The sequence below is a fragment of the Sinohyriopsis cumingii genome, chromosome 3, assembly GCF_028554795.1.
Source record: "Sinohyriopsis cumingii isolate HCF-2022 chromosome 3, ASM2855479v2, whole genome shotgun sequence".
In the NCBI taxonomy this organism is placed as follows: domain Eukaryota; kingdom Metazoa; phylum Mollusca; class Bivalvia; order Unionida; family Unionidae; genus Sinohyriopsis; species Sinohyriopsis cumingii.
Window position 1 is genome coordinate 49751598 of NC_142963.1, and position 27027 is coordinate 49778624.

General features: G+C 32.9%; 1 protein-coding gene across 1 annotated transcript in view; it reads right to left on the reverse strand.

Annotated features, from left to right (window-relative positions):
• The window catches only part of LOC149802826 (uncharacterized), a 349692-nt gene that overhangs the window by 227910 nt on the left and 94755 nt on the right, over window positions 1–27027 (reverse strand). Inside the window, exons 10-15 of the mRNA XM_089952278.1 lie at window positions 26558–26725; window positions 17969–18151; window positions 8340–8513; window positions 6659–6790; window positions 3511–3672; window positions 837–1025 (exon numbers count right to left, since the gene is read on the reverse strand). Coding sequence (XP_089808404.1) covers window positions 837–1025; window positions 3511–3672; window positions 6659–6790; window positions 8340–8513; window positions 17969–18151; window positions 26558–26725 — 1008 coding nt within the window. The remainder of the gene's footprint in view (window positions 1–836; window positions 1026–3510; window positions 3673–6658; window positions 6791–8339; window positions 8514–17968; window positions 18152–26557; window positions 26726–27027) is intronic.

The following is a 27027-nucleotide window of genomic DNA, read 5'->3' on the forward strand; positions in this document are numbered from 1 at the left end:
AACATGTCAAATTCTTAAAAACATGGACTTTTTTTTAATAAACCACATTTCCTCAAAATGTCCTCAAATCTCACTAGTGATACATCATTATGAAATCTCATTATTGAGTTCACATACAAAAGATCTTCTATCTCACAGGGTGCAAGTTGACACAAACAATGATTTCCACTGTCAGTGGATACTTGCAGAGTGTACTTTAAGCACTAATTTTGTGAAACATTACATCTTTGGGTGGGGAGGGGACATTTTTTAATGTGGATATTATTTTAAGAAGTTTTATAGCAACTAACAAAAATGAAATGATATAATGTTACATATATATATATATATATATATATATATATATATATATATATATAAACGAAAAACTAAGTTGTGATACTCCATCAAATTGTTCAACATGCACATGCCAATTCTTTTCCTTTCAAATTTGTACACCACTTTTAAATGTAAAAAGAATTCAAGACTATTAACATTGAATTGGAAATAAATAACAGAACCTTGTGCAAACATATGGATTAAAATTATAACATCCACTGTTGGGCCATAAAATATAGTGCACAGTTATTGGTCTACAGATCTGGCAAAATTGCCATCTCATTGAAATACAAATTTATGACAGGAATGCGATCAACTTTGTAATGCTTTATTAAATCAAGACCTGGGAAGCTAAACACAAAATAAAAGCCAAGGAACAATTCTGGCTCTTTAAGGTAAAGGGTGTTGAAACGCATTATGAAATACAAATGAACCTGTGTTAATGGACCATCTGGTGATAAAAAAAAATAAAAACCAGATCTTGTGTTCAACAAACATATCTACATAGTCTAAATTACCTCTGCACTGTGTCACATTTGCTGACCACGTTCCATCTGCTTGACATTGTATTGTATATTCCCCATCTGGTAGCCACCCTGGATCACACAATATCCGGACTACTGTGGGGTAGTAGAAGGAATGATCTGCTGCTTGGCTACTGTTGGCAAAAATACTGCCATTTTTTATTTTAACAGCTGGGCAAGAAACTGAAATTTTTAAGAAAGAGGTACATTTTGACATTATTTCTCATCACCGCAATCTATTATACCTCATGCTGTATTTACACCATTAAAATCAGGGGAAAAATAGAACTGAGTTTTAATCATTATAAACAAAACTGTCTGGTATCCATAAATGTAAACCAAAATACTAGAGACATTTGTATGCATTACTGGAGTAAAGTTAATAGACAGAGAAATGATTTTGCAATCAAATTTACAAGGTAACTTCTCTTTGTATGTGTGTGCACTGAATTCAGATACATAATAACAAATGACTCAATATTATGATTTTCTGTGCATATCTACAATGGAATTATATATTCACTCTTCGGATGCAATGAGATTAGAAAATAAGTATAGGTATTTAAATTTTAACTATTATCATCCTACAGACATTTACATCCTGTATATGTACCAGTGTATGGGTATCTAAATAAAGTAAAATATTAAATGCAATCTCTATTTTCACTATTTCTCATTAACATGTATTGATTTAAGATGTCAACTGTGAAAATGAAGGATGTAATTTTGTGCCCCTTCCCATTACCCCACACTCTTTTTCTAAAGCCTAAGGGATAAGCATGCACCATTTCCTTCAGTTAACTGACTTGTTTGCTTATAGCATGGTATGGCACATAACATGGTCCTGCTCTGTGGATCTCACCATCATACAATAGCAGGATTTCACTGCATGATAATACACTTGTCAAATTTAATAGACCTGCAAAAGTGCCTCAGTATAATTATATTCCTATTATAATGCATCTGTCATAATGGATCCCATTACACTGGTTAAATTTTCTTCTGAATTATAACTTCTAATCTTATTTCTGATGCAAATATTTGGAGTTTAATGTTGCTTTTCTGCATTTATTATCGTATAAACTGTCAGTTGTCGGGTAACACAGTAAAAGATACCTGAAGAGCTATAAGTAATATGTGTGATTGGCAACTGACAGTTTATATAATGATAAATCCAGAAGACAAAAAATTAAACTTTTATAATTGCAATTCTGTATAATTTTATTAATTTCTTTTATTTTTTTGCTTTTTCTAAAATATTTTGAATCAGTTTTAGAGAATTATTTGAGTATATGAATACCTGTTGAGTGCTTTTGGTACATAGCTAAAGAACAATGGATTCTCCACAACATAGTATTAGCTGTGTCATTCCACCAATCTAAGGTTTTAAACATTCCACAGCAGGATCTTAATATTTTATCTAAATGGGTACATGTGTTCGGAGTAGAACCCAATATTCAAGCAAAGGTTGTATTGTGTTGTTGGACATAAAATGGCTAGAATTTGATGCTTTCATTGCCATGTTCAAATTGATTTGGCCAATTCATGATTGTCCACACTCATTAGTAACAATGTCAATTCTTTAAACATATTTTCATGTTGATTAACAGGCTATGCTAATTACAAGGGCTCTTTACAAATGAAGTTAAGTCTATCACTAAAAGGGTTATAGTGATGTTGGTCCAATAGTTATATAAAGTAAGACATTGACTCTTTTAGTTACAACAGGATAGAGTAAGGATCTACCTCCCACACCCACATCATAACTATCAGAGTCAGCATCTAAAATTGTATGACATGAGATCCTTGTCTTATAGTTAATCTTTGAACACCCACCCTAAATCAATCCCTATACCCATTTACCTATAGTTTTAATTTGATTTTTAATGAGCCCCAGTTAAAGTACTGTAGGCCAATGTTTTTTTTGGGTAGATTATGAGTTTCCCCACTCTGAGATAGGGATAAAATGAAGAGATCTTCCTCTTTCAGAGAGCTAAATCATTTTGGTTTCTGGCATCCTTCCTCTTTTTGAGATAGAATTTGTTTTGGTTTGAGGTCATCCCACTGTTCAACTGGCAGGCAATGTAAGGTCAGTTGCTTAATTTGGGATGCTTGATAATTCATCTTGTGAAATATTGTCTACATAAGAAATCATATTGATGGGTCAGTGTGTTCATTGTCTCCATGAATGAAATTTATCTGATATGGCAAATTCAGCAAATGTTTTCAGAATTATGCCATCAGACACCAACAGCTGCATGCAGAATACTGACCATGTGCACTTGCCACATTTTTTATCTGGTTTTATATATAATAAGTCAAATAAAGAATGATTTTTAAAAAAAACAATTACAAAGATTTGTTATTCAATTCTGTCAAAATATATTTATTCAGTTTTTAAAAAGAAAAATAACCCACTAACATTTTTATTTCATTTTGATGGCATGCAGTGCTAATACCTTCTCCTTCAGTGTTTACATTGGTTACTTTGCATGTGATTCTATTTATAGAAGCTAATATAAAGTAGTTATCTATATACAGAAATAAACAAAGCTCAGCTTGAGCACACACTTATGTTCTGACCCATGGAAATCTTCATTACATTTACTAATTAGTGCAATTAAATTATTGTACTAAACAGGAAACATGATATTAGCACGCTGGATACCTAAACAAGATTTTCCAGGAATTAGAATTCTTCCATCAAATATGGTGATGTTTTCTGCTTCATATAGATGGTAGCCATTCTGACAGTTGCAGGAATAACTGCCATTATTATTTTCACAAATGTGTTCACAACCTCCATTGCTGATTAGACATTCGTTAACATCTGAAAATGTACAAAAGAAAGAAACATGGGTGACCTGTAATGTTATTAAATAGGTACATTTATCATAATAATAATAATAATAATAATAATAATTATCATAATAATAATAATAATAATAATAATAATAATAACAATAATAACAATTACTTAGTTTAACTCATTCAGTCCCATGAAATTTTCACCAATTATTCCAAATGAATTTGTCTACATGGTGATGTAAAACAAATTTCTATTTGTCCAAGTCTTTCAAAACTTATTTATACACTATTTACAAAATAATGTGCAACATTTTTAGAAATATCATGTCATCAGCCCTTAATTTCATTGAAATAAACCAGGAAAATTTAATCTGTGATATGGTTTGAAGCATTTTGCACATAAATTTACATTAAATTCTTGATCCCTATCAGCATCCTCTTCTTCGGACGATTCAATCTCAGAAACTTCTATGTCTGAATCTAAAACTCGCAAAATATCCAACTGCTGAAAAAATCTTTCCTATGCTTGCTCAATATTTTCAAGATTAAACCCAAGAAACTCCTCATTTTTGCACTCATTGTCAACAAAAATCCCTCTTCCATCTGCCATCATTTATGATTTTTCATGAATAGAAAATGTGTAGTGAAACTGCTTGCAATTAATAACCCTTGGCTTCTGAACAATTCAAGTTCGCACAAAGAAAAGTAAAATCATTTCTGACTGGTTTAATATTGGTCTGATTCTTTAAAGAACCCTATTTGTCACCAATCAGAGACGTTGTATCTGACACACATTCACCATGAGTGGAGACGAGATTGGCCATTAAATGCAGTAAACAAACCACGACTACAGGCAGGATTGGCCATTGAATTCAGACACCGGATCATGCATACAGATGGGATCAGGGCTGAATGAGTTAAAGAGGGTGACACAATTAGTTGCATGGAACTATTTAAGTCTTGTAAGTCAATTGGGGATAATCACGTTTGCAAAACTGTTCTACACAAATTGTCAGATAAACAACCACCATTCCACGCATTACTTAACTAGTTTGCAGTAGCCAAAAATGATTTTAAATTTACTAGTCCTTTCATCATTGCCATGGGACAGTCCTTAAGGCTAATTTGCATAGGTAAAGCACAAACATTAGATTAATCTGAGATGGAAGTTGAAAAAAAACAATGTTATCACACTTCATAATTGCTTTGAACAAGAATGTTTAAGCCATCTTTATTAAAGATTTTTGGCTAATTCATAAGCATCCACAACATTTCTTTAAAGCTGATTTATTCTAGATAAAAAATACAAAATGTAATTATTTTGAAAGATGAAATGATAAATTTAGGCCAAGAGTTGGAGTGTGATCTATTTTCAAGGCAAAATGTTGGAACACAGCTGTGATTCAATGAAGGAAGAGCCATCTATGAAGTGAGCAAAGCCCAATAAAATCAAATTTCAAAACTCCTTGTTACTGGATTTGACTTTCTGAAGTGTATTAAATGCTTCAGTGAAAAAAGATAATGTATATCTTTTTAATTTAAATCTGAATTACCAGTCATTCCCTATGGGCTTATATAAGTAGATAACTTATTTTCAACTGTGTGCCACTTACTCTGGTCAAACCACCTTTTGAGTTTTGAAAAAAAAAGACAAAAAACTATTGTCAAAGTTGGAATTCATGCTATCATGACTCAGAAACAATGAAGGTCCAATGATAATAAACAGTGAATCCATTTCTCCGACTGCATCTTTCTTTTCTTTTGATCAAAGTTTACCTAATTACAGTCTAATCTACTGGTTTCTCAAGCACATACTTTCTTTAAAATTGAGAAATAACAGTCTATGCACCAGTCAAACATTGGTGCTCAAGTACTTTTCTCTCTACCTATATCCATATATACAACTCCTCTTCAAAATTTTATCTCACAAAATTCTGATTTTAACACATAAAACTTGTATTCTCTATAATTTCATCAATATAATGGTTGTCACATCTGTGTGTTACTGTTAGCTTTTATGACAGAGAATGAGATATTACTGCTTATTATAATATTTTATCAAGTAAACTAGGGTAATCAGCGAGGGGTACATTGCAAAAGTTCATTTCAGCTTGCTTAATAACTTAATAAAGAAAAATAAAATTTAAAAGAATGGCAATTTAAAGGAATGGCAATTTAGAAAAATGGCAATTCAATTTAGAAGAATGGCAATTTAGAAGAATGGCAATTTAAAAGAATGGCAATTTAGAAGAATGGCAATTTAAAAGAATGGCATTCACGGTCCATAGCTCCTGTAAATGGTAACATAGAATACTGGAAATTAAATTCATTCAAGAACATTTCAACCTAAAGCAGCATGTCAAATCTGGTTGAAATCAAACAAGCCTTGGTAAAGCAATGCTGCAGAAACCAAAGTCAGGAGCATGGGCCATCAGGAGCCATAACTAAAGTAAATGATTAGGTAGACTGCAAGAAATTAAAATTATTCACAATAGGTGATATTAATATGATGCTGCATTCTAAATTAGTCTGAAATCCAACAATCTTTCATAAAATTACAATGTACAAACCAAAGTAAAGAGGGCAGGCAATTAGGGGCCATAACTCTTCTAAATGATGTTGTGGATATCTTAAAATCTTATTGGGCTCCAGGTGGCCAAGTGGTCTAAGATGCTTGCATTTCAAGATCACTCACAGTCTGTCTGCATGAGTTCAAGCCTTGGCTCTACCAATAGGGTATGTGAAAATGCTTGCCAGTAACTTCCCATGGGGTCAGTGGTTCTTCCCAGAATCTTCCTGGATTCTTCCTCCACCAAAAACCAATCATGAGCTGAAAAATGGTGTTAAACCCTACAAAATAAACCCCTGGAAATCCAACTCATTCAAGGTTTCATCAATATAACTCCAAATAATTAATCTGATTTAAATTGAGCACTCCTTGATAAAATAATGTAAATAAATAACAGTTACCATTATAAATAGCTCCCTGCTGCCCCTACAACATTTACCTGCACAATGACTCGTAGTTCCTGGGACCAACTGGTATCCGTTTGCACACAGACACCAGTAGCTGCCAATAGTATTAATGCAATGATTACCAAAGCCACAAGTTCTGTTATTTTGACTGCATTCATCAATATCTGAAATAGAAAGAGCATATTCACTTTTTTAAAAATCAAACACTTGTCACTACTAAGAATTCCCAACATTCTCCACGTACATATGGCTACCTTTTACAGTAGTATCATCCATAACTATAAGGCCCTCAGTACATGACTGCTTTTCTTGTAACACAGACATTGTATGAACCCATCCAATTACTTAAAATTCTGTTCTATTATTGCCATTTAATTTATTTTAATTGATTTTAAAACTTTGCTTTTGAAGACCAAAACTTATACTGTTTCAGGTCATTGGATATACTAGGTTTTTTGTACCTTACACTTGCACAGCAGCCTTGTTGGAAAATTCCTCAGTGTAAGGTGGCCTCACCTGGGTCTCTCTTACTGCACCAATGAATAGCATTATAAAGAAAAATCACTGCAGAACCTTTCTCTCGAATCAAACTAGACAGAAGACCAACCCTGTTTACCAAAGGTGGTGCTTTGCTTGTTTACTAAATATCTTATAAAACTGGATAGAATAATAAATTAACCATTCATTTAATTTTAAAATAGTCATGAGAAATTAGTCCAATAGTTAAAAAATTCTCTATTGCACCACAACTGTGATATATTTGAATTGGTGTTATACTGAAGTGTGCTATTTGAACTGGAGTTAAAATGAAGTGCATTATTTGAATTAGTGTTATAATGAAGAGTATTATTTTAACTGGATTTACAGTGAAGTATGCAATAGCAGGGTTCAGCTGAAATTTAATCAGATTGATTTAATTCAATTATATGAATATTCTGAATAAATTAAAGTTACCATCAATATCATAAAAAGTTTTGATGCTATGAATTCATTTATGTTTTTGGCATCAATACATTTTTGATGGTTTGGCAAATAAAAATAACATTTTCTTTACTACCTAAATTTATGGATATGGAAGTAAAATGGATCATGTGATTCATGGATATGGAAGTAAAATGGGTCATGTGATTCATGGATATGGAAGTAAAATGGGTCATGTGATTCATGGATATGGAAGTAAAATGGGTCATGTGATTCATGGATATGGAAGTAAAATGGGTCATGTGATTCATGGGTATGGAAGTAAAATGGATCATGATATTCATTGATATGGAAGTAAAATGGATCATGTGATTCATGGGTATGGAAGTAAAATGGGTCATGATATTCATAGATATGGAAGTAAAATGGACCAGGTGATTCATTGATATGGAAGTAAAATGGGTCATGATATTCATGGATATGGAAGTAAAATGGATCATGTGATCCATGGATATGGAAGTCAAATGGATCATGTGATTCATTGATATGGAAGTAAAATGGGTCATGATATTCATGGATATGGAAGTAAAATGGATCATGTGATTCATTGATATGGAAGTAAAATGGGTCATGTGATGCATGGATATGGAAGCAAAATGGATCATTGTTTGTTGTATCTTAAAATGTTTGCTTGTAGCAATCACAAAATTAATGAAAATCTGTACTCCAAGAACAAAATTCGTATTAGCTGGACAATGTAAAATACAACGATCTAAATATAATTTGTAATACCTTGACAAGTTGGTACCGTTCGGTCATAATCACCAGCTTCATTGCAGGTTAGAATATTACTTTCACCTTTAATCTCATAACCAGGAAGACATGTAACTTGAACTACTGCCCTATACATAACTGGTCCACTGCTGTTCACCATTCCATGTAAAATAATCAATTCTTGACAGGTAACTGAAAGAAAGGAGAAAGTTTCTTTAACTGATGTTTCTATCTTTAGTAACAGTAATAGCAACCATAGTTGATAACAGATTTATTTCTATAAATTTTATACAGGCTTTGACGCTATGCTGATGTCTGTAAAATTTTAAGAAACATATTATTTTTAATAGCAATTCAAGGTTTTCAATTCACAGTAACATATATGATAATTTATGTTTGACTGACATCATCAGTGTTACGAACTATACTCGTTTATAAGGCAAGTCAAACTGCAAAACAAAGATCCTGATTTGCCATAACATAATGCATTGACAGATCTGGGTATATTTTGTTGGTTCTACTCATTACTCCAAACAAACTGCACAGACCCAGATCTGCTGGTGCATTATGCAATGGCAGATCTGGGTCTGTTCATTTTGCACCTGGACTCATCTTTTAAGCAAGTAAATATTGTAATTGTTCAGATACTAGAATAGTCTGCACTTAATGCATAAACACTTGTCAAAGTAACAGGCAGGGTGTGAATATGAAATACACATGACAACCTACCACAAACAATGGGCCATGCATCAGAAACTCAAATGTCACACAGTCAAATGAGCTCATAAATGCAATGGCTGAGGCCCATGTTGAGTACAGTAAAACATCAACTTCCAAGAGATTTCCCATTAACCTAATGTCTAGTTGTGTTAGAAACATTGTTTTTTATTGGCTATTTCACTCGCGAATGAGCAGTAGGGAAAAAGCTGTTCTTTTTTCTTTCTTAACAGACCCATCATTTTCGTATTGAGACCACTCTTTATTCCAAATGCCCATCTTATCATACTTTTTGCAAAAGTTCGCCTGTCTATGTGCAGTTCAGACTGGTCTGCCTTAGATCTTGGGCCAAAAAGTATAAAATCCTGACACAAAATTGGATTCCAACCACGGACAAATTTTGGGTGGACAAAAATTGGGTTTAAAAAATTAGGTTTTATCCTCTGTATCTTGTAGTGCAACTAAAACGTCCAGATTATTTGGTATCATTTTAGAGCTACATCTGTCCACCTTTCTAAAATAACACCCACAATAGTGTATCATTCATGACCTTGACGCTACAGACCTCGGCAGTGGGCTACTACCTCCTTATGCGTAAATGTGGTGCCAGGGGTTAACGAGTTAAAAGACCAATGCTATGACAGACCATCTGTCCTGAAAGATCATATCCTCAGTCACAAATTTACTGATGATATAGTTTTGACCTGTCATGTGAGAATACCTGTCTTGAGACACTATGAGGTTTTGGCACAAAGGGTGGTCTTTCAAGACAGGTTATACCATACAAGAAATGTAAAATTAATGAACTACACTGGAGATTTATGGTACTGTAGGTCACTTTTATCAATTTTAGGACACCAGTGACCTGCAGAAAAATATGAGATACTGTCATTCACCTAAATATCTCAAAAGTAAAAAATGACTACTTGTTTCTCTGTTCAGATAATTTGTGTACTAATGAAAACAATAAATTTTCCCAAATACTGTGGGACAACATAATATATTTACCATCACTGTTGTTTACTGAAGTGCCCAGTGAGCACGGTGGTGACTGGAAGTAGTCTAGGTTGATAAACTAAGTTACAATGAACATTTCTTGCAAACAAGAAAACTTGCATGATAATGTTTTTGTGTTCTTTCATAAATAAAAAATTCTGGTGTCTGCCTTATGTTTTGTTTGCAAAACTATGACAGTCTATTCACTGTGCTGATGTACTGCTATTGGTGGTAAGTCTCACCAGAACCATGACCCAATTCTAATATTGATATTCTTTCATACTGTAAAGACTGTTTTTGACAGCAGAATTTATCACCCAAATAATATACAGTGGTTCCCCTCATGAACAGCCACCCTGACCAGTGGCAACCTACTCTTTGTGGCCAGAATCCCTTGGCAATGACAAGCTTGTGTTAAAAAGTACCCCTCAAGAAAAGCCACCCTCTAACGCAACCAGCAGCCAATATATTAGGGACAAATGTAAAATGTACCCTTTACAAGCGGACACATTTTATTATTAAAATGTGTCCAGAACCAATATTTAATTACAGTAAGGTAAGTTATCCGATTATCTTTCCCAATGTCTGTTTCCGGATGTCAGGTTTTTGTTACTGAAAGTAGTGTTGGTTAAAGTACATGTATTACTAAGGTTATTATTATATCATTAACTCCGACATTTGCAGGAAATGGGGTCAATAATGTTTTGATAGAACTTTAGCCTTCACACAGCTTTTTTTTTTTTTTTTATTGCTATTTACCACCAGATATAATTGTCAATGTCAGAACATGGTCATATAGAAAGATAGAAATGGGGTCAGCAATGTTTTGATAGAGCTCTGGGCTTCACACAGCGTTTTTTTATTTTTATTTTTATTAACTTGACAGTTATGACTGATGTAATTGTTAAGATCATAACATGGTCAGGTAGGCTAAAAATAGATTTTGTGAATTAACACACACACACACAGAGAAACAATCAACCTTGAACAAATCAGGATTCCAGACAAAGACCAAATATCAAGTGACAGTACATGTATTGCTTAATTTAAAACAAGGTTTTTCGTTTACAAACATTTCGTCCGCAAAATTAAATTTCAGCACTGTACAATTAGCAACATAGGAATAAATCATTATAAAACTTTAATATGTCATCACATAAATGAAGAAATAATACTTTAGAAGAAAAAGTAAAAGTTATTCAACTTGATGACAATGAGGAAAGTTCACTTGCCAAAAGATTTTTTATTGGCAAGATTCAAATAAACAAGATCATAAAATATAAGGAGAATATTCTGAAGCAGTGAGAAAATGGAATAAATGGAAAAGAATTATTTTAAATATGAAACAACATATGTATCAAGATTTAAATAACATTTTTGAATGGTTTTGTTATGTGCATGCCAACAATATTCAACTCACATTCCACACCTGAGAATAAAAACTATTAATTTATGTTACCTTGAAAAAACTGTTTTTAAAACCAGAAGAACATTTTAACAATTAATGCTACTTTTAAATGAAGATATTGACTGCTTCAAGTTATTTGTTGCTTTCCTGCTATATACACATATCATACACATCTCACAAATATAGTCCCCTTCTGGAAAGACCACTTTCCCAGTGCAGAAGTGGTGGCCGCATAAGAGGGGGACCAGCTGTACATCTATTGACATTATCTAAAAATCCATAGCATTATCCATTTTTTTGCTGCATTCTGAAGGAAAATTGAATTATCTTACAGATTTTTTTTTTATTTCAATGTGCCAAAAATCCAAATAAGGTTTATTCTGGCCCTAAATATGTAATGGAGCCAAATCACTTTGACTGGTTCAGGAATTCAATTGTGTAATACCATTATCTGTACTTTAATTTTAAGCATGAAGACCAAACCATGTCCAAACTGAGGTTATCAAAGAGAAATTTATCACAAAATGAGGTTATCAAAGAGAAATATGCCACTGAATTCAAACTGAGAAAACAAGAACTTGCAAATGTTCTGTGTTGGAGATGTTGACCAGTTTTATCAGATATAAATGTAAACCCAAATTAATTGACTGTAAAAGGGAAAACAAAGATAACCTGAATAAACTTTATTGCACAAGTTAATGCACTCTAGTGAGAACAGGAATTGATGTACATGACTGCTTTGTCTCCCCTGGTACACTCTCCAGTGATGAATATAAAAGAAGCATGCAATCACATGTTGGCTTGATGTAATGCTCAAGACCATTGATTTTACGTATTTCAAAGTAATTGATAAACTGCTGTCTCAAGATGAACAGTTGTACTTTATCATTACCTTTAACAAACTGCTGTCTCAAGATGAACAGTTGTACTTTATCATTACCTTTATTAAACTGCTGTTTCAAGATGAAAAGTTGTGCTTTATCATTACCTTTAATAAACTGCTGTCTCAAGATGAAAAGTTGTGCTTTATCATTATGTTTAATAAACTGCTGTCTCAAGATGAAAAGTTGTGCTTCATCATTACCTTTAACAAACTTCTGTCTCAAGATGAACAGTTGTACTTTATCAATACCTTTAATAAACTGCTGTCTCAAGATGAAAAGTTGTACTTTATCATTACCTTTAATAAACTGCTGTCTCAAGACGAACAGTTGTACTTTATCATTACCTTTAACAAACTGCTGTCTCAAGATGAAAAGTTGTGCTTCATCATTACCTTTAATAAACTGCTGTCTCAAGATGAACAGTTGTACTTTATCATTACCTTTAATAAACTGCTGTCCCATGATGAAAAGTTGTGCTTTATCATTATGTTTAATAAACTGCTGTCTCAAGACGAACAGTTGTACTTTATCATTACCTTTAATAAACTGCTGTCTCAAGATGAAAAGTTGTGCTTCATCATTACCTTTAATAAACTGCTGTCTCAAGATGAACAGTTGTACTTTATCATTACCTTTAATAAACTCCTGTCTCAAGATGAAAAGTTGTGATTTATCATTATGTTTAATAAACTGCTGTCTCAAGACGAACAGTTGTACTTTATCATTACCTTTAATAAACTCCTGTCTCAAGATGAAAAGTTGTGCTTTATCATTATGTTTAATAAACTGCTGTCTCAAGACGAACAGTTGTACTTTATCATTACCTTTAATAAACTGCTGTCTCAAGATGAAAAGTTGTACTTTATCATTACCTTTAATAAACTGCTGTCTCAAGATGAAAAGTTGTACTTTATCATTACCTTTAACAAACTGCTGTCTCAAGATGAAAAGTTGTGCTTCATCATTACCTTTAATAAAGTGCTGTCTCAAGATGAACAGTTGTACTTTATCATTACCTTTAATAAACTGCTGTCTCAAGATGAACAGTTGTACTTTATCATTACCTTTAATAAACTGCTGTCTCAAGATGAAAAGTTGTACTTTATCATTACCTTTAACAAACTGCTGTCTCAAGATGAAAAGTTGTGCTTCATCATTACCTTTAATAAACTGCTGTCTCAAGATGAACAGTTGTACTTTATCATTACCTTTAATAAACTGCTGTCTCAAGACGAACAGTTGTACTTTATCATTACCTTTAATAAACTGCTGTCTCAAGATGAACAATTGTACTTTATCATTACCTTTAACAAACTGCTGTCTCAAGATGAAAAGTTGTGCTTTATCATTACCTTTAACAAACTGCTGTCTCAAGATGAACAGTCGTACTTTATCATTACCTTTAATAAACTGCTGTCTCAAGATGAACAGTTGTACTTTATCATTACCTTTAATAAACTTCTGTTTCAAGATGAAATGTTGTGCTTTATCATTACCTTTAATAAACTGCTGTCTCAAGATGAACAGTTGTACTTTATCATTACCTTTAATAAACTGCTGTCTCAAGATGAACAGTTGTACTTTATCATTACCTTTAATAAACTGCTGTCTCAAGATGAACAGTTGTACTTTATCATTACCTTTAATAAACTGCTGTCTCAAGATGAAAAATTGTACTTTATCATTACCTTTAATAAACAGCTGTCTCAAGATGAACAGTTGTACTTTATCATTACCTTTACTAAACTGCTGTCTCAAGATGAACAGTTGTACTTTATCATTACCTTTAATAAACTGCTGTCTCAAGATGAACAGTTGTACTTTATTATTACCTTTAACAAACTGCTGTCTCAAGATGAAAAGTTGTACTTTATCATTACCTTTACTAAACTGCTGTCTCAAGATGAAAAGTTGTACTTTATCATTACCTTTACTAAACTGCTGTCTCAAGATGAAAAGTTGTACTTTATCATTACCTTTAATAAACTGCTGTCTCAAGATGAAAAGTTGTACTTTATCATTACCTTTAACAAACTGCTGTCTCAAGATGAAAAGTTGTGCTTCATCATTACCTTTAATAAAGTGCTGTCTCAAGATGAACAGTTGTACTTTATCATTACCTTTAATAAACTGCTGTCTCAAGATGAACAGTTGTACTTTATCATTACCTTTAATAAACTGCTGTCTCAAGATGAAAAGTTGTACTTTATCATTACCTTTAACAAACTGCTGTCTCAAGATGAAAAGTTGTGCTTCATCATTACCTTTAATAAACTGCTGTCTCAAGATGAAAAGTTGTACTTTATCATTACCTTTAACAAACTGCTGTCTCAAGATGAAAAGTTGTACTTTATCATTACCTTTAACAAACTGCTGTCTCAAGATGAACAGTTGTACTTTATCATTACCTTTAACAAACTGCTGTCTCAAGATGAAAAGTTGTACTTTATCATTACCTTTAACAAACTGCTGTCTCAAGATGAAAAGTTGTACTTTATCATTACCTTTAATAAACTGCTGTCTCAAGATGAACAATTGTACTTTATCATTACCTTTAACAAACTGCTGTCTCAAGATGAAAAGTTGTGCTTCATCATTACCATTAAGAAACTGCTGTCTCAAGATGAACAGTAGTACTTTATCATTACCTTTAATAAACTTCTGTCTCAAGATGAAAAGTTGTGCTTTATCATTACCTTTAATAAACTGCTGTCTCAAGATGAACAGTTGTACTTTATCATTACCTTTAATAAACTGCTGTCTCAAGATGAACAGTTGTACTTTATCATTACCTTTAATAAACTGCTATCTCAAGATGAAAAGTTGTACTTTATCATTACCTTTAATAAACTGCTGTCTCAAGATGAAAAGTTGTACTTTATCATTACCTTTAATAAACTGCTGTCTCAAGATGAACAGTTGTACTTTATCATTACCTTTAACAAACTGCTGTCTCAAGATGAAAAGTTGTACTTTATCATTACCTTTAATAAACTGCTGTCTCAAGATGAAAAGTTGTGCTTTGTCATTACCTTTAATAAACTGCTGTCTGAAGATGAAAAGTTGTGCTTTATCATTATGTTTAATAAACTGCTGTCTCAAGACGAACAGTTGTACTTTATCATTACCTTTAATAAACTGCTGTCTCAAGATGAAAAGTTGTGCTTCATCATTACCTTTAATAAACTGCTGTCTCAAGATGAAAAGTTGTGCTTTATCATTACCTTTAATAAACTGCTGTCTCAAGATGAAAAGTTGTACTTTATCATTACCTTTAACAAACTGCTGTCTCAAGATGAACAGTTGTACTTTATCATTACCTTTAACAAACTGCTGTCTCAAGATGAAAAGTTGTACTTTATCATTACCTTTAACAAACTGCTGTCTCAAGATGAAAAGTTGTACTTTATCATTACCTTTAATAAACTGCTGTCTCAAGATGAACAATTGTGCTTTATCATTACCTTTAACAAAACTGCTGTCTCAAGATGAGAAGTTGTGCTTCATCATTACCTTTAACAAACTGCTGTCTCAAGATGAACAGTTGTACTTTATCATTACCTTTAACAAACTGCTGTCTCAAGATGAAAAGTTGTGCTTCATCATTACCTTTAATAAACTGCTGTCTCAAGATGAACAGTTGTACTTTATCATTACCTTTAACAAACTGCAGTCTCAAGATGAAAAGTTGTACTTTATCATTACCTTTAATAAACTGCTGTCTCAAGATGAACAGTTGTACTTTATCATTACCTTTAACAAACTGCTGTCTCAAGATGAAAAGTTGTACTTTATCATTACCTTTAATAAACTGCTGTCTCAAGATGAACAGTTGTACTTTATCATTACCTTTAACAAACTGCTATCTTAAGATGAACAGTTGTACTTTATCGTTACCTTTAATAAAATGCTAGATCATGAGTTGTAGCGTGTTTCAGCTGTTACTGTTGTTGTCTAATTACAACACATTCAGTTAATGAAGTTAATCCATTTAATCCAAGTTAATCCATCTGATGAATAGGGTAATCAAAACAATTTCACATCAGATGGCTGACTACTTAGTTCTGGACTATAGGTAATACATTCCTTAATTTACATTCCAACTTGAATGTTTCATTTTCATCAGCTCTAAAAAAAAAGCTTGCTGTACATCCAGAAATCATCATTGCTATTTAAAATTATTACATAGTCAATCCTGTCAATAATAGTCACTCATGGGAAAAGGCAAAACTGGATATTGCAAACAGGTGACCAATGTACACAGGTTCACCTTTTAAAATTGATTTTTGAACAAATACCATGTACTGAATATCATTGTTGTTGTTCTTCTTCTTCTTCTTATTATTATTATTAGTAGTAGTTGTAGTAGTAGTAGCAGTAGTAGTAGTAGCATTGCTGTTATTATTATTATTATTATTATTATTATTATTATTATTATTACAGTGTATTATTATTATTGTTATCATTATTGTTATTAGTCACTACATTATCAAAATTGTTTTATGTGCACTGTTCACTCCAAAATTTCCGTTCCACAAGATTACTGTATCCTGAAAATATACAATGATCCCTGGGGCCCCGAGTGGCCGAGTGGTCTAAAGCGCTCTCCGTTGTGGATCACTGCCATCTCACCTCTGTCTGCATGGGTTTGAGTCTAGGATTCGGCCAGTGTGGGTATGTGAGAAAGCTTGCTAGTAGCTTCTCGTGGGTCGGTGGTTCTTTCCAGGGTTTTCCCGGGTTTTTCCTCCACCGTTATTTCTGGCCGCCATGCATAGCCTATTGTGTGCTAAGAAATGGCGTTAAACCTCACAACAACAGCAATGATCTCTGACCTAAAAATATACAATGATCTTCATGCAATTAAACCATTATCTGGATTAATCAGTTGCTTAACTGACCAAAAATGAAAAGTCAGTTGACTCAGGTGAGAAGCTGTATATGGCTAATCACTGCAACCCATGAAACGAAACGTCACCTGATTTTACAGACACATTTTATATACCGAATGCCCCCCAACCTAATGAAGATGGATGTAACTAGTATCTCTTCTCAAAGACAAATGTTTTTTCTTCAAGATATTTTAAATTACAACTATTTTTCCCACCATCAAGCAAATGCACTGCATCAATCCCATCCTGCAAGGTTAAAAAATGCAATGATTTAGAACTTACATGTTGATACCCGACTAGCAATGTGACTGGAGTACAGTAATTATAACAGAGACATGATATGCTTAAACATTGATTCACATATGTCTTTGTCTTAAAAAATGCCTTGCTCATCAAACAAAAGCAGTGTTTAATTTGCATACCTATAGGGGGCACTACTGATGTACTTCAGTGACCACTTAAGGCAGGGTGAAATTATTGTTTGGTTAGAAAACATTTGGCCGCTGACTTTAAAAGGCAGTGACCATATATAAAATTCATATGGAAAATTTGATGGGCTACTTTCACCCTGTAACCACTAAACACAGGTGATTGTTAGGACAGGTTTGACTGTACATGTATTTGGAAAATATATTGTCCAGGAATATGGAGGTTCCAATTATTTAGGTTAATTATGGTACACAGTAATTTAAAAAAAATGACAATCCAACAGGAGTTACTTTACCTGAACAAATAAATATACAGGGTACCTACCATTAGGCTCACAAGATGCTTCATTATCAGACCACTGTCCATTCATAAGACAATGTAAGTATGATGCTCCAATCAATCGATAACCTTCTATGCATCTTAATTCAGCTCTTGCTCCAAAAATGTACATATTTGGAGATATAAGTCTTCCTTTGGATGGAACTTTTAACTTGGGACATCTTACAGCTGGAATGAAAAATAATTAGAGCCGTCAAAGCAGACAATTTAGCTTAAGTATGAAACAGCTTTTATATAAGTGAAATTATTATCAATTTCCCCAAATACTTGTGCCAGCCTAAATCAATGAATTTGCTTTCAACTTTCTATTCAAATGATATGAGTTAAAATTAAAGAGATTGCACCTGTCTCTACTGAAAATAATACCCAAGTTTAAACCATCTCAGCAGTAGGCTTGCACAAGTCAAACTGCACAAAATTAAGTGTTTCCTAGAAGACAGTGTCTTGAATGTGACCTGCATTATTTCTGATTCTGCTTTCACATGCAAGACAGAAACTCCTTTAGATAAAATCTCTACACATTTAGTAATATTTGACTAAGCTGCAGTTGTATACTGTTACCTATGTGGAAGATATAACTTTATTGTAGCATTTCGATATTGTCACTGATGTGGAAGATGTATAATTTTCTGACACTTTACCATGGCATTTTCATGATGTTGATGACAGTGAGAATGTCACTGGTTTGGCCACTGAAAATCTGATGCCTCTGTTGTCCCAATTAACAATAAAATGAACAAGTCTCTAAATTACATGCATGCACACCTTATCGTTACACTAATGAACTAGTGCATTCATTTCAGTGTCAGTTCTACTAACTTTATGAGTAAAAGTAGTACAGTGTACACCATATAGACATAAATTCCACAGAAACTAATTCACATACAGCTAAAACACCAAAAAGTTGAAATCAGAGGATTTACAAAATTTTATCAGATTTCTCTTCTGATTAGGGGGATTTTCATCACCCCAATTTAAGTAAAAAGGATGAAAATATCAATTTGAGAGCATGATAAAATCATCATGACTGAGGGCCTCCAGGTAGATTAGTTCTTAGCTAATTGTGTTACCCTCTTTAAAAAAGATCATTATTATTCTTATTATTATTATTATTATTATGATTGTCTATATACAGTAAAGCAGATAACATCATTAGTATTTGTTGGACTTAGAAAATTTATATAATTTTGGTCCAAATTTCTATTTACATTAATAAAACCTACCAGCATGACTCAAACACATTACAGCCCTGAAAAATCAAATTAGAATATTTACCATGTACACTATCATAATGTGCTAGCAAATCATCTCGGCCTGTGCAGTTTGTTAGGAATCACCAGTTGAACAAACAACAGGGACACTGATCTACTGCTACATTATGTGATGGCAGATCAGATCCATATCATTTACAGTTGGACTCAACTTATAATTGATTTTATATGGTACCAAATTTTACCAGGATATTTCATTTCAGATCAGGTGACTTTTCACTGACCCAATTTTCAGTATTTAAAAAGGACTAAAACAGATGCAGAAATCAAAAGAATTTCAACACATGTATTTAAATATGATTAATCAATATACAACCAAGATATTGCATATTAATCTGAGTGCATAATTTAGAGCAATGTATGCATTTACAAAGGCCCTTCTCAACACTGTATGCATTTACAAAGGCCCTTCTCAACACTGTATGCATTTACAAGGGCACTTCAGTGCTCTGTGTGTGTGTGTGCACACACACACACACACACACACACATACACACACACACACACACACACACATATATATATATATATATATATATATATATATATATATATATATATATATATATATATATATATATATATATATATATATATATATATATATATATATATATATATATATATATATATATATATATATATATATAAAGTTTTCACTTCCCAACTCACACATTTGAAGTGATACTGAATCAGTAAAGGCAAATGTAGTGTTGCTTTTATGATTTTTCAAAATAAGGCAAACTCCTCCTGTTTCTTTTCCAAATGTGGGTCAATTCTAAATTCAATAGGGCAAATCTGTCCATCTTACTCCAAAAAAAAATGAGTCAAATAGAAGAACATATTTTAAGTGACTGCAGATTCCTAAACGCTGGCATGCTAAACATTGTGTGACTATTTTATCTAAGCTATTTATAACCTGTATACCTAATTAATCCACAATTTTTAAAATATTTAACAACTGCAAATGTGTTCCTTCTTGATGGTATTCATGTATGTCAAACATTGGTGTAACTAAGTGCACCAGTTATAATGACAGGTAGAAAAGACTTACAAAATAAAAATGATTGAATTTAGAAAATAATTAAAACAGGAAGCACGGGAAAAGAATAAGAAGAAGAGGACAAACTTTTGAAAGAAATTTGTAAATGACTCAGATTGGTATGGTGTTTAGCTATACTAATACTGAATGATAACATGTGCAGGAGAAGGGCTGGGCTGCCGAGGGGATGTTGCAGTGGATTAAACAGTTTTATCTCAAGCAAACAGTTTAATAATTTTAAAATAACATTTAAGATTGAATGCATTTTTCAATGAATTAAAAGGTGTCCCACAACAAATCACTTTAAGAAAACAATGTATCCCATAAGTATATAGTGTATCCAAAAATCACTTAAAAATTAAATTACAGTGTCCCAAGAAATACAGTGTCCCAAAATATACAGTAAATATGGTAACTTAACACTGATCCTTATATGATTTGACTGGTTTAAGATGGTTTCAGCTTGATTAATGCACTTGATTTTGTGATTTCAGCTGTAATGAAACATCAAATTTACAATACTTCTCAAGTACAGGCTTCTTTTTTCTAAAAACACTTTTGGGTATGTGTTTGGTACATAAATTGATGCACTCAGTAATTGATAACATAAAAATCACAATCACACTTTACTTGCTGTGTTCAAACTATTGCCAGAATACTTGGGAAGAACGCTGAACTATGTGGATCAAATCTCACTGTTTCACTCTGGCAAATGTCTGAATTATATAGTGTCATAATCTGAGCAATATATGAAAAAAAAACATGGTTGCCTGTTTTCAACAATCTACCCTAAACCCAAATTACTTAAAACCACTCTGACTATTTATGTCTTAGCCATCAATCCATAACTGATAAAGGTTAACAGTTAAAGTCTTCCACTGCAAACTCATTAGGTTGAAAGCATATTGCCATGTCCTTGGCATTAATAAACATGAAACTCCTCCTGGATTGATATTTTTTAAATTTGTTTTTCGCTCTGTCCATGCTTTTTTTACACACAAAAATATTTTTAATGCATCTAAATTTATTAATTTTTCATACTTAATTCTTTATATCAAGGAAAAGACATTTCCAAATCTGACTAAGTACTTTCTGGGTTATTTTAGCTTGAATTTACTACATATTACAGATATTTTAGTCCAGTTTGTGGGAGAAGCCAACCTGCAACATGCTTTGATACCAGAAATGATTGGAATGAAGGTGTTTATTTACTGTTGTTTGCTGCTAGGGAATCCCTAGGATTTAGCCCTTTTGAACTTGATTTCTGACACATTGTTAACCCTTTAACTATGACTGCCGCATCTAAGCATCACTTGTAAATAGCTCCTTAACCCTACTGATGCATTTATGCAGTGTCAATAAGCCTAGTTACTACCCCAGTGCCATTTATTTGTGTATAGTTCAGCAGTACTCGAAACCCCAGTGTCGCATCTATGTGGACGTAATAGCTGTGTTAACTAAACATTGATTGGTTGAAAGTACAGAAGTTCACATCTTTTTGATTATCATAACCAATGAGAGGACTGTTTACTCAACCTTTTGATACAAGTTTGAAAGCTGAGAGGTTAAATTTAGACACACTGTACGGGCTTTTCAGCACTTTACGAAACACATGTAGTTCAGATAAACAAAGATGGATTCCAATTCAGATATGAGTGACTTTAAAGGGTTCAGTGCAAGCAATATCAAAGAGGTTAATGGATCATTTTTAGAAAAGGAATCAGATATTGACGTTAGTCCCAGATGTAAGTAATTTTCAATCGGATGATGAGGTGAACATAGTCCAACTTTCACAATGTAGTGATGAACTCGCCGTGTTGGAGATCAATGATTTTGATTCTCATGTTGGCTCAACAATCGAGCTTGGACCACTAAGCAATGAGAAAGATTTTTTTTCTCAAGTTTTTTCCTGAATGTCTGGTGGAAAATCTTGTGAAAGAAACAAATGATTATGCCAAGAAAATAGGGGACCAAAACCAAGACCTGAAATGGTATGAAATCAGCATCAGGGAGATGTGGGCATATCTTGGAATATACATCGTCACTTATGTGTGGATAATGACTGTTTTGAGATGTACCATTCTCAACTTTGTAAGTAGAGTGTGGATTTCATTCATGTTTTTATTTGTACATATGTAAATATTGGATTTATTTTGTGTGATTCAAAACTGTTTACAAGACTGGGATTTCTTTGGATGATGGGATGTAGGAGTATATAAAGTGGAAATATATGAATAACAGACACTATACAAGATAAGCTGTTTTTTATTTCACTAAAATCCAGCAAAAAACTAACGAAATAATGAATATAAATGTAATCATGTTTTTATTGTCAGTTTCTGTAATCAACCTTGATGATGTTCTAGTATTCAGCTTAGCAACCAGCCTCAGTAGTCTCAGTAACTGATATGATAGCACTCAGCAGTAGTGAAACTGCACAACAGCTGCAGTAGCTAAAGGGTTAATGGTCCAATGAAGTTGTTGAAAGAGAAAACTATCTTAACATAGGAATCAGAGATTAATTTATTTGATTACATTTCTGATTTTAAACACAAACTGTTAAAATCTTTGGTGAAAGCTTAAATATGTAGTAATATTCATATCTGAAATGTTTTTTTTTTTAACTTTCAACTACATATGCATACAACAGAGAAAGTTAACCAGAAGCTTTTGTCCTCATGCTAAAGACTTCCTCAGCAAACTGATTTAATCTCTACTGACTGTTGACACTGCTTGATGTCAGTAGAGATTAAATCAGTTTGCTGATGAAGTCCTTAGCATGGGGACAAAAGCTTCTGGTTAGCTTTCTCTATTTCATGTGTGTATGTAGTTGAAAACTTAAAAACATTGTCAAATATGTTGAAAGCTTGTGAGGTGGCAAGAAATAATCTTCTGTTAACCCAATTACAAATGAAAGTGAGGTATGATAAAACAACCAAAGAAAGAACTTTTCATCCTCTCTTACCATACCTCAAAATCCTGTTCAGGCTGGCTATTATAGTCCCTATACAGTTGAAAAGAAAGTGACTTAAATTCTATCATTGTCAGTCCTGGAAGGTGGAAACAGAAACAACTTATTGTTATGGGACATGGTCAAGTCAAGCCTGTAGAAGCTAAGTTTAAAGCCACCTCCTTTTGGGTATGGCTGGTAGTTTTCAGAAATTTTGCTCAAATTTTCCCATAACTGCTGAGCCCCTAACCAACTGATTGAGTAAGAAGACCAAGTTTCTATGGTTTGACAAATGTCAGGAGGGATTCAGTAAATTAAAGACCATAATTAAAAGTGCACCAGTTCTTTCAGCTCCAGAGTTCAGCCAATCATTTAATATGTCTGTTGATGCAAGTTATCTTTGGGTTGGTGGCATATTAATTCAAGAAGATAAAAATGGTGTGGATCATCCAGTGTGATATTTCTCTATAAGAATTAAATAAGCACCAGAGAAATTATTCTACTATCAAGAAGGGGTACTTGGCATTAATTCTGACCCTTCACAGATTATAGTGTTCAGTGACCACAAACCCCTTACATTCATCAATAAAATTAAAACAAAGAATCAGATATTACTGAGGTGGATGCTGCAAGAATACAACATCAAAATTTGGGCACATCAAGGGAAAATTTAACTGCACTTTTGTTCTATATTGCTTTATTTTTGTATACATACCTGCACATTCATCTTCCTCATACTTTTAGTGTTATTATCATTTGTGTTTGGTTCATATGGAAAACGATAGCTTTATTGCATAAATCTTTGTTTTCCTTATGAGAGGAGGTGTTATGTATACAATTTTTGTAATTTTTATTCATGACTGTTAATTGTAATGATTATCTATATTTGACGTTTCGTATCTGTGTAAGTTCTTTTATAAGATATTAAGAATGTAGAATTGCATAGGATCTATAAATCGATGCTATGTATGTGACGACAGTTACTAATAATAATATTAGTGATGAATATGTTAATAAGTTTCTGGCTTTTTCAATTAGACAGGTTTAGGTCAGGTGGGTTCTTAGAAGAATTAAGTTATTTATCATTGGATGGGCTAGGCTGCATAAAAAGTTATTTTGAAATATTAGATTGAGTAGTAAGAACTGTCACATGGGGTAAATTGCAACTTAGTCATAATAGACTCTTTAGGGTGTGTATAAGGAGAAAATTGAGTGATCAGATTCATTCCTTTTTCAGATTCTTATTTTACATCTTGAAACCAGTCTGCAGATGTGTTTAATGTTCATGTTTATATAATTTGAGAGGAAACATTTGTTAGGATTATTCACTGGAAATAGAAAGTGCTCAGTGGACCATACTATTATTCTGTGACTAATGTGAATTATTCAAAGGAGTTCTGGACAATGCCATTTTGAAACATCAAGACTGTTGGTGGACTAGTATATTCATGGATCTGAAATGTATAGAAAACATTCTATTCTTTTAGACTTTAACAGAACTTTTTCAGGATTAATTTGGATTCAATTTGTGTACCTGTTAGTTCCTCTATTTTCATTTTATAACATAGATAATAAAACTCTTTGTTAAGTTTTACAGACCTTGTTGGTTCATCTTCTTTCTTATACAGTACTTAATTTATGAGTTTTAACAAGTAGGATATATAATTATACCCAGTAGGCTTAAGCTATTCACTCTTCTATTCCCTGTAGGTAAACAGACAAAGAAATGCTATGTAAAGTTGATTTACATGTCAAATTTATCTATGGGACAACCTGTTTTACAGCTGTAGCAACTGAAACAAACAAGATTAAATGTCTTGCTCAAGGACATAAAAGTCATGGACACACTGAATTTTGAAATCAAAACCTCTGGAGCCAGTGCCTATCTACAGACCACAAAGCCTCAAATGTTAACTGATCTATCAACAACTATCATTAAATTACTATTACTGACCATATTAGATCAGTGACCAATAAAAACTGCAAGTCAATTTCTAATTGTTAAACAATGACTTCTTGTTTGCCAGAGTCTTGGCTGACTGAGATCTGACACCTGGCTACATTTCCCTACATAACACATACAAAGTCACCTTACTCTAACTTCTGTACATATAGCAGAGATCGGTGATGTGTCATGTATATGGTATGCATATCACATGATACACAAACGTGAAAATGTAGGACAAACAATGACAGCGGAATGGAAACTTTATAACCACAGTGTACAAATATATATATATATATATATATATATATATATATATATATATATATATATATATATATATATATATATATATATATATATATATATATATATATATATATATATATATATATATATATATATATATTCTTTAAAGTTTGAGCTCTTACATACTTTTTTATATTTATTTATTTATCTAGACCCCCTCTGTTGTTTCATTCTTGGATCCACTCCCTGTATCATGAAACTGAAAGGCTTTGCATTACTAGTACATCTATTGATTAAAAAAATCCCCACCCCCGATGTTAATCAAACATGTTCTAGTGCCTAAACAGATGTAAATGATGAACTGATTTGGTGTAAGTGTTGCTGGGATTGGGTCGGGATGATCCGTCATTGGTCTATTCCCACCTATGAAATGTTTACTGAAGATACATGTCCATCTTGTGATTTTGTCAGTAGTAAAAGTTCCCCTTCCATTGATATTTTTTTTGGTTTTGGAAATGGAATCCAAAATACACACATCTTATGTTCATATTCTGAATTTCTACTATCGCTGTTACAAAGTCCAAAGCAACAATGTCTTGAAGCACCATGATTTTTTCACTTTTCAGGGATAGATGCAATTTCTTCAGTGAGTTCTGCCATTTATATTGTTTTATTTGTCCTACATTCTGCAGCAGAGTCTGCAAGCTAGAAACAGGCTTGCTATTTTTAGCAATTAACAGTGTCAGTTGATCTCTTCTATATCCCAATTTTCAGTTGTTTGTCAAAATTGCTATTAATTCATCAATACTGTTTTTTTTTACAACATAATTTTTCATTTTGAATATATGTTTAAAAGTTGGCATTGAAGAGTGTACAGGTAAAGAATCTGCTGAAAATGCCATCTATACTCATAAGTTGAGTCAAACTGCATAACAAAGATCCTAATCTGCCATTGCATAAAGTAAATGCAGATCATGGTTGATGCTGTTTGTTCTACTGATTACCCCTAACAAACTGCACAGATCCAGATCTGCCTGTGCTTTATGCGATGGCAGATCTGGGTCTGTGTAGTTTGCAGTTGGACTCTACTTATAAGCAATTACTTACAATAACTCACCTATACATTGAGGCAATGGAGTCCACCCCTCAGTCCCACATACAATGGAGTAATTCCCATCTATCTGAAAGCCTTGGTCACACTCATACTCTGCTATTCCTCCATATGAGTTATTTACCCTAACAAGGGAACCATTTTTTACTGTACCAGGAGATCCACAGACAACTGCTGTAATACAAAGCATTCATGTCAATAGTAAAACCTTTAAATTTGCATCATTTGCCAACCATATCTTCATCACATACAACCATATCTTCATCACATAACAATTTCTTCAGAGTTACGTTCACTTCATTATATAGGATATCAAACCGCACATAGAAGTCCATTCAAAACCAAATGTACCATGGAACCTAACAAGAACTCCTGGAGGGCAGGACAGTATAGCATATCAAGTTCTGCATCATTTTGGAGTACAAATTACATTTGTGTTTGTAAACATGTATGCCTCCACTGCATACACTGCAAAC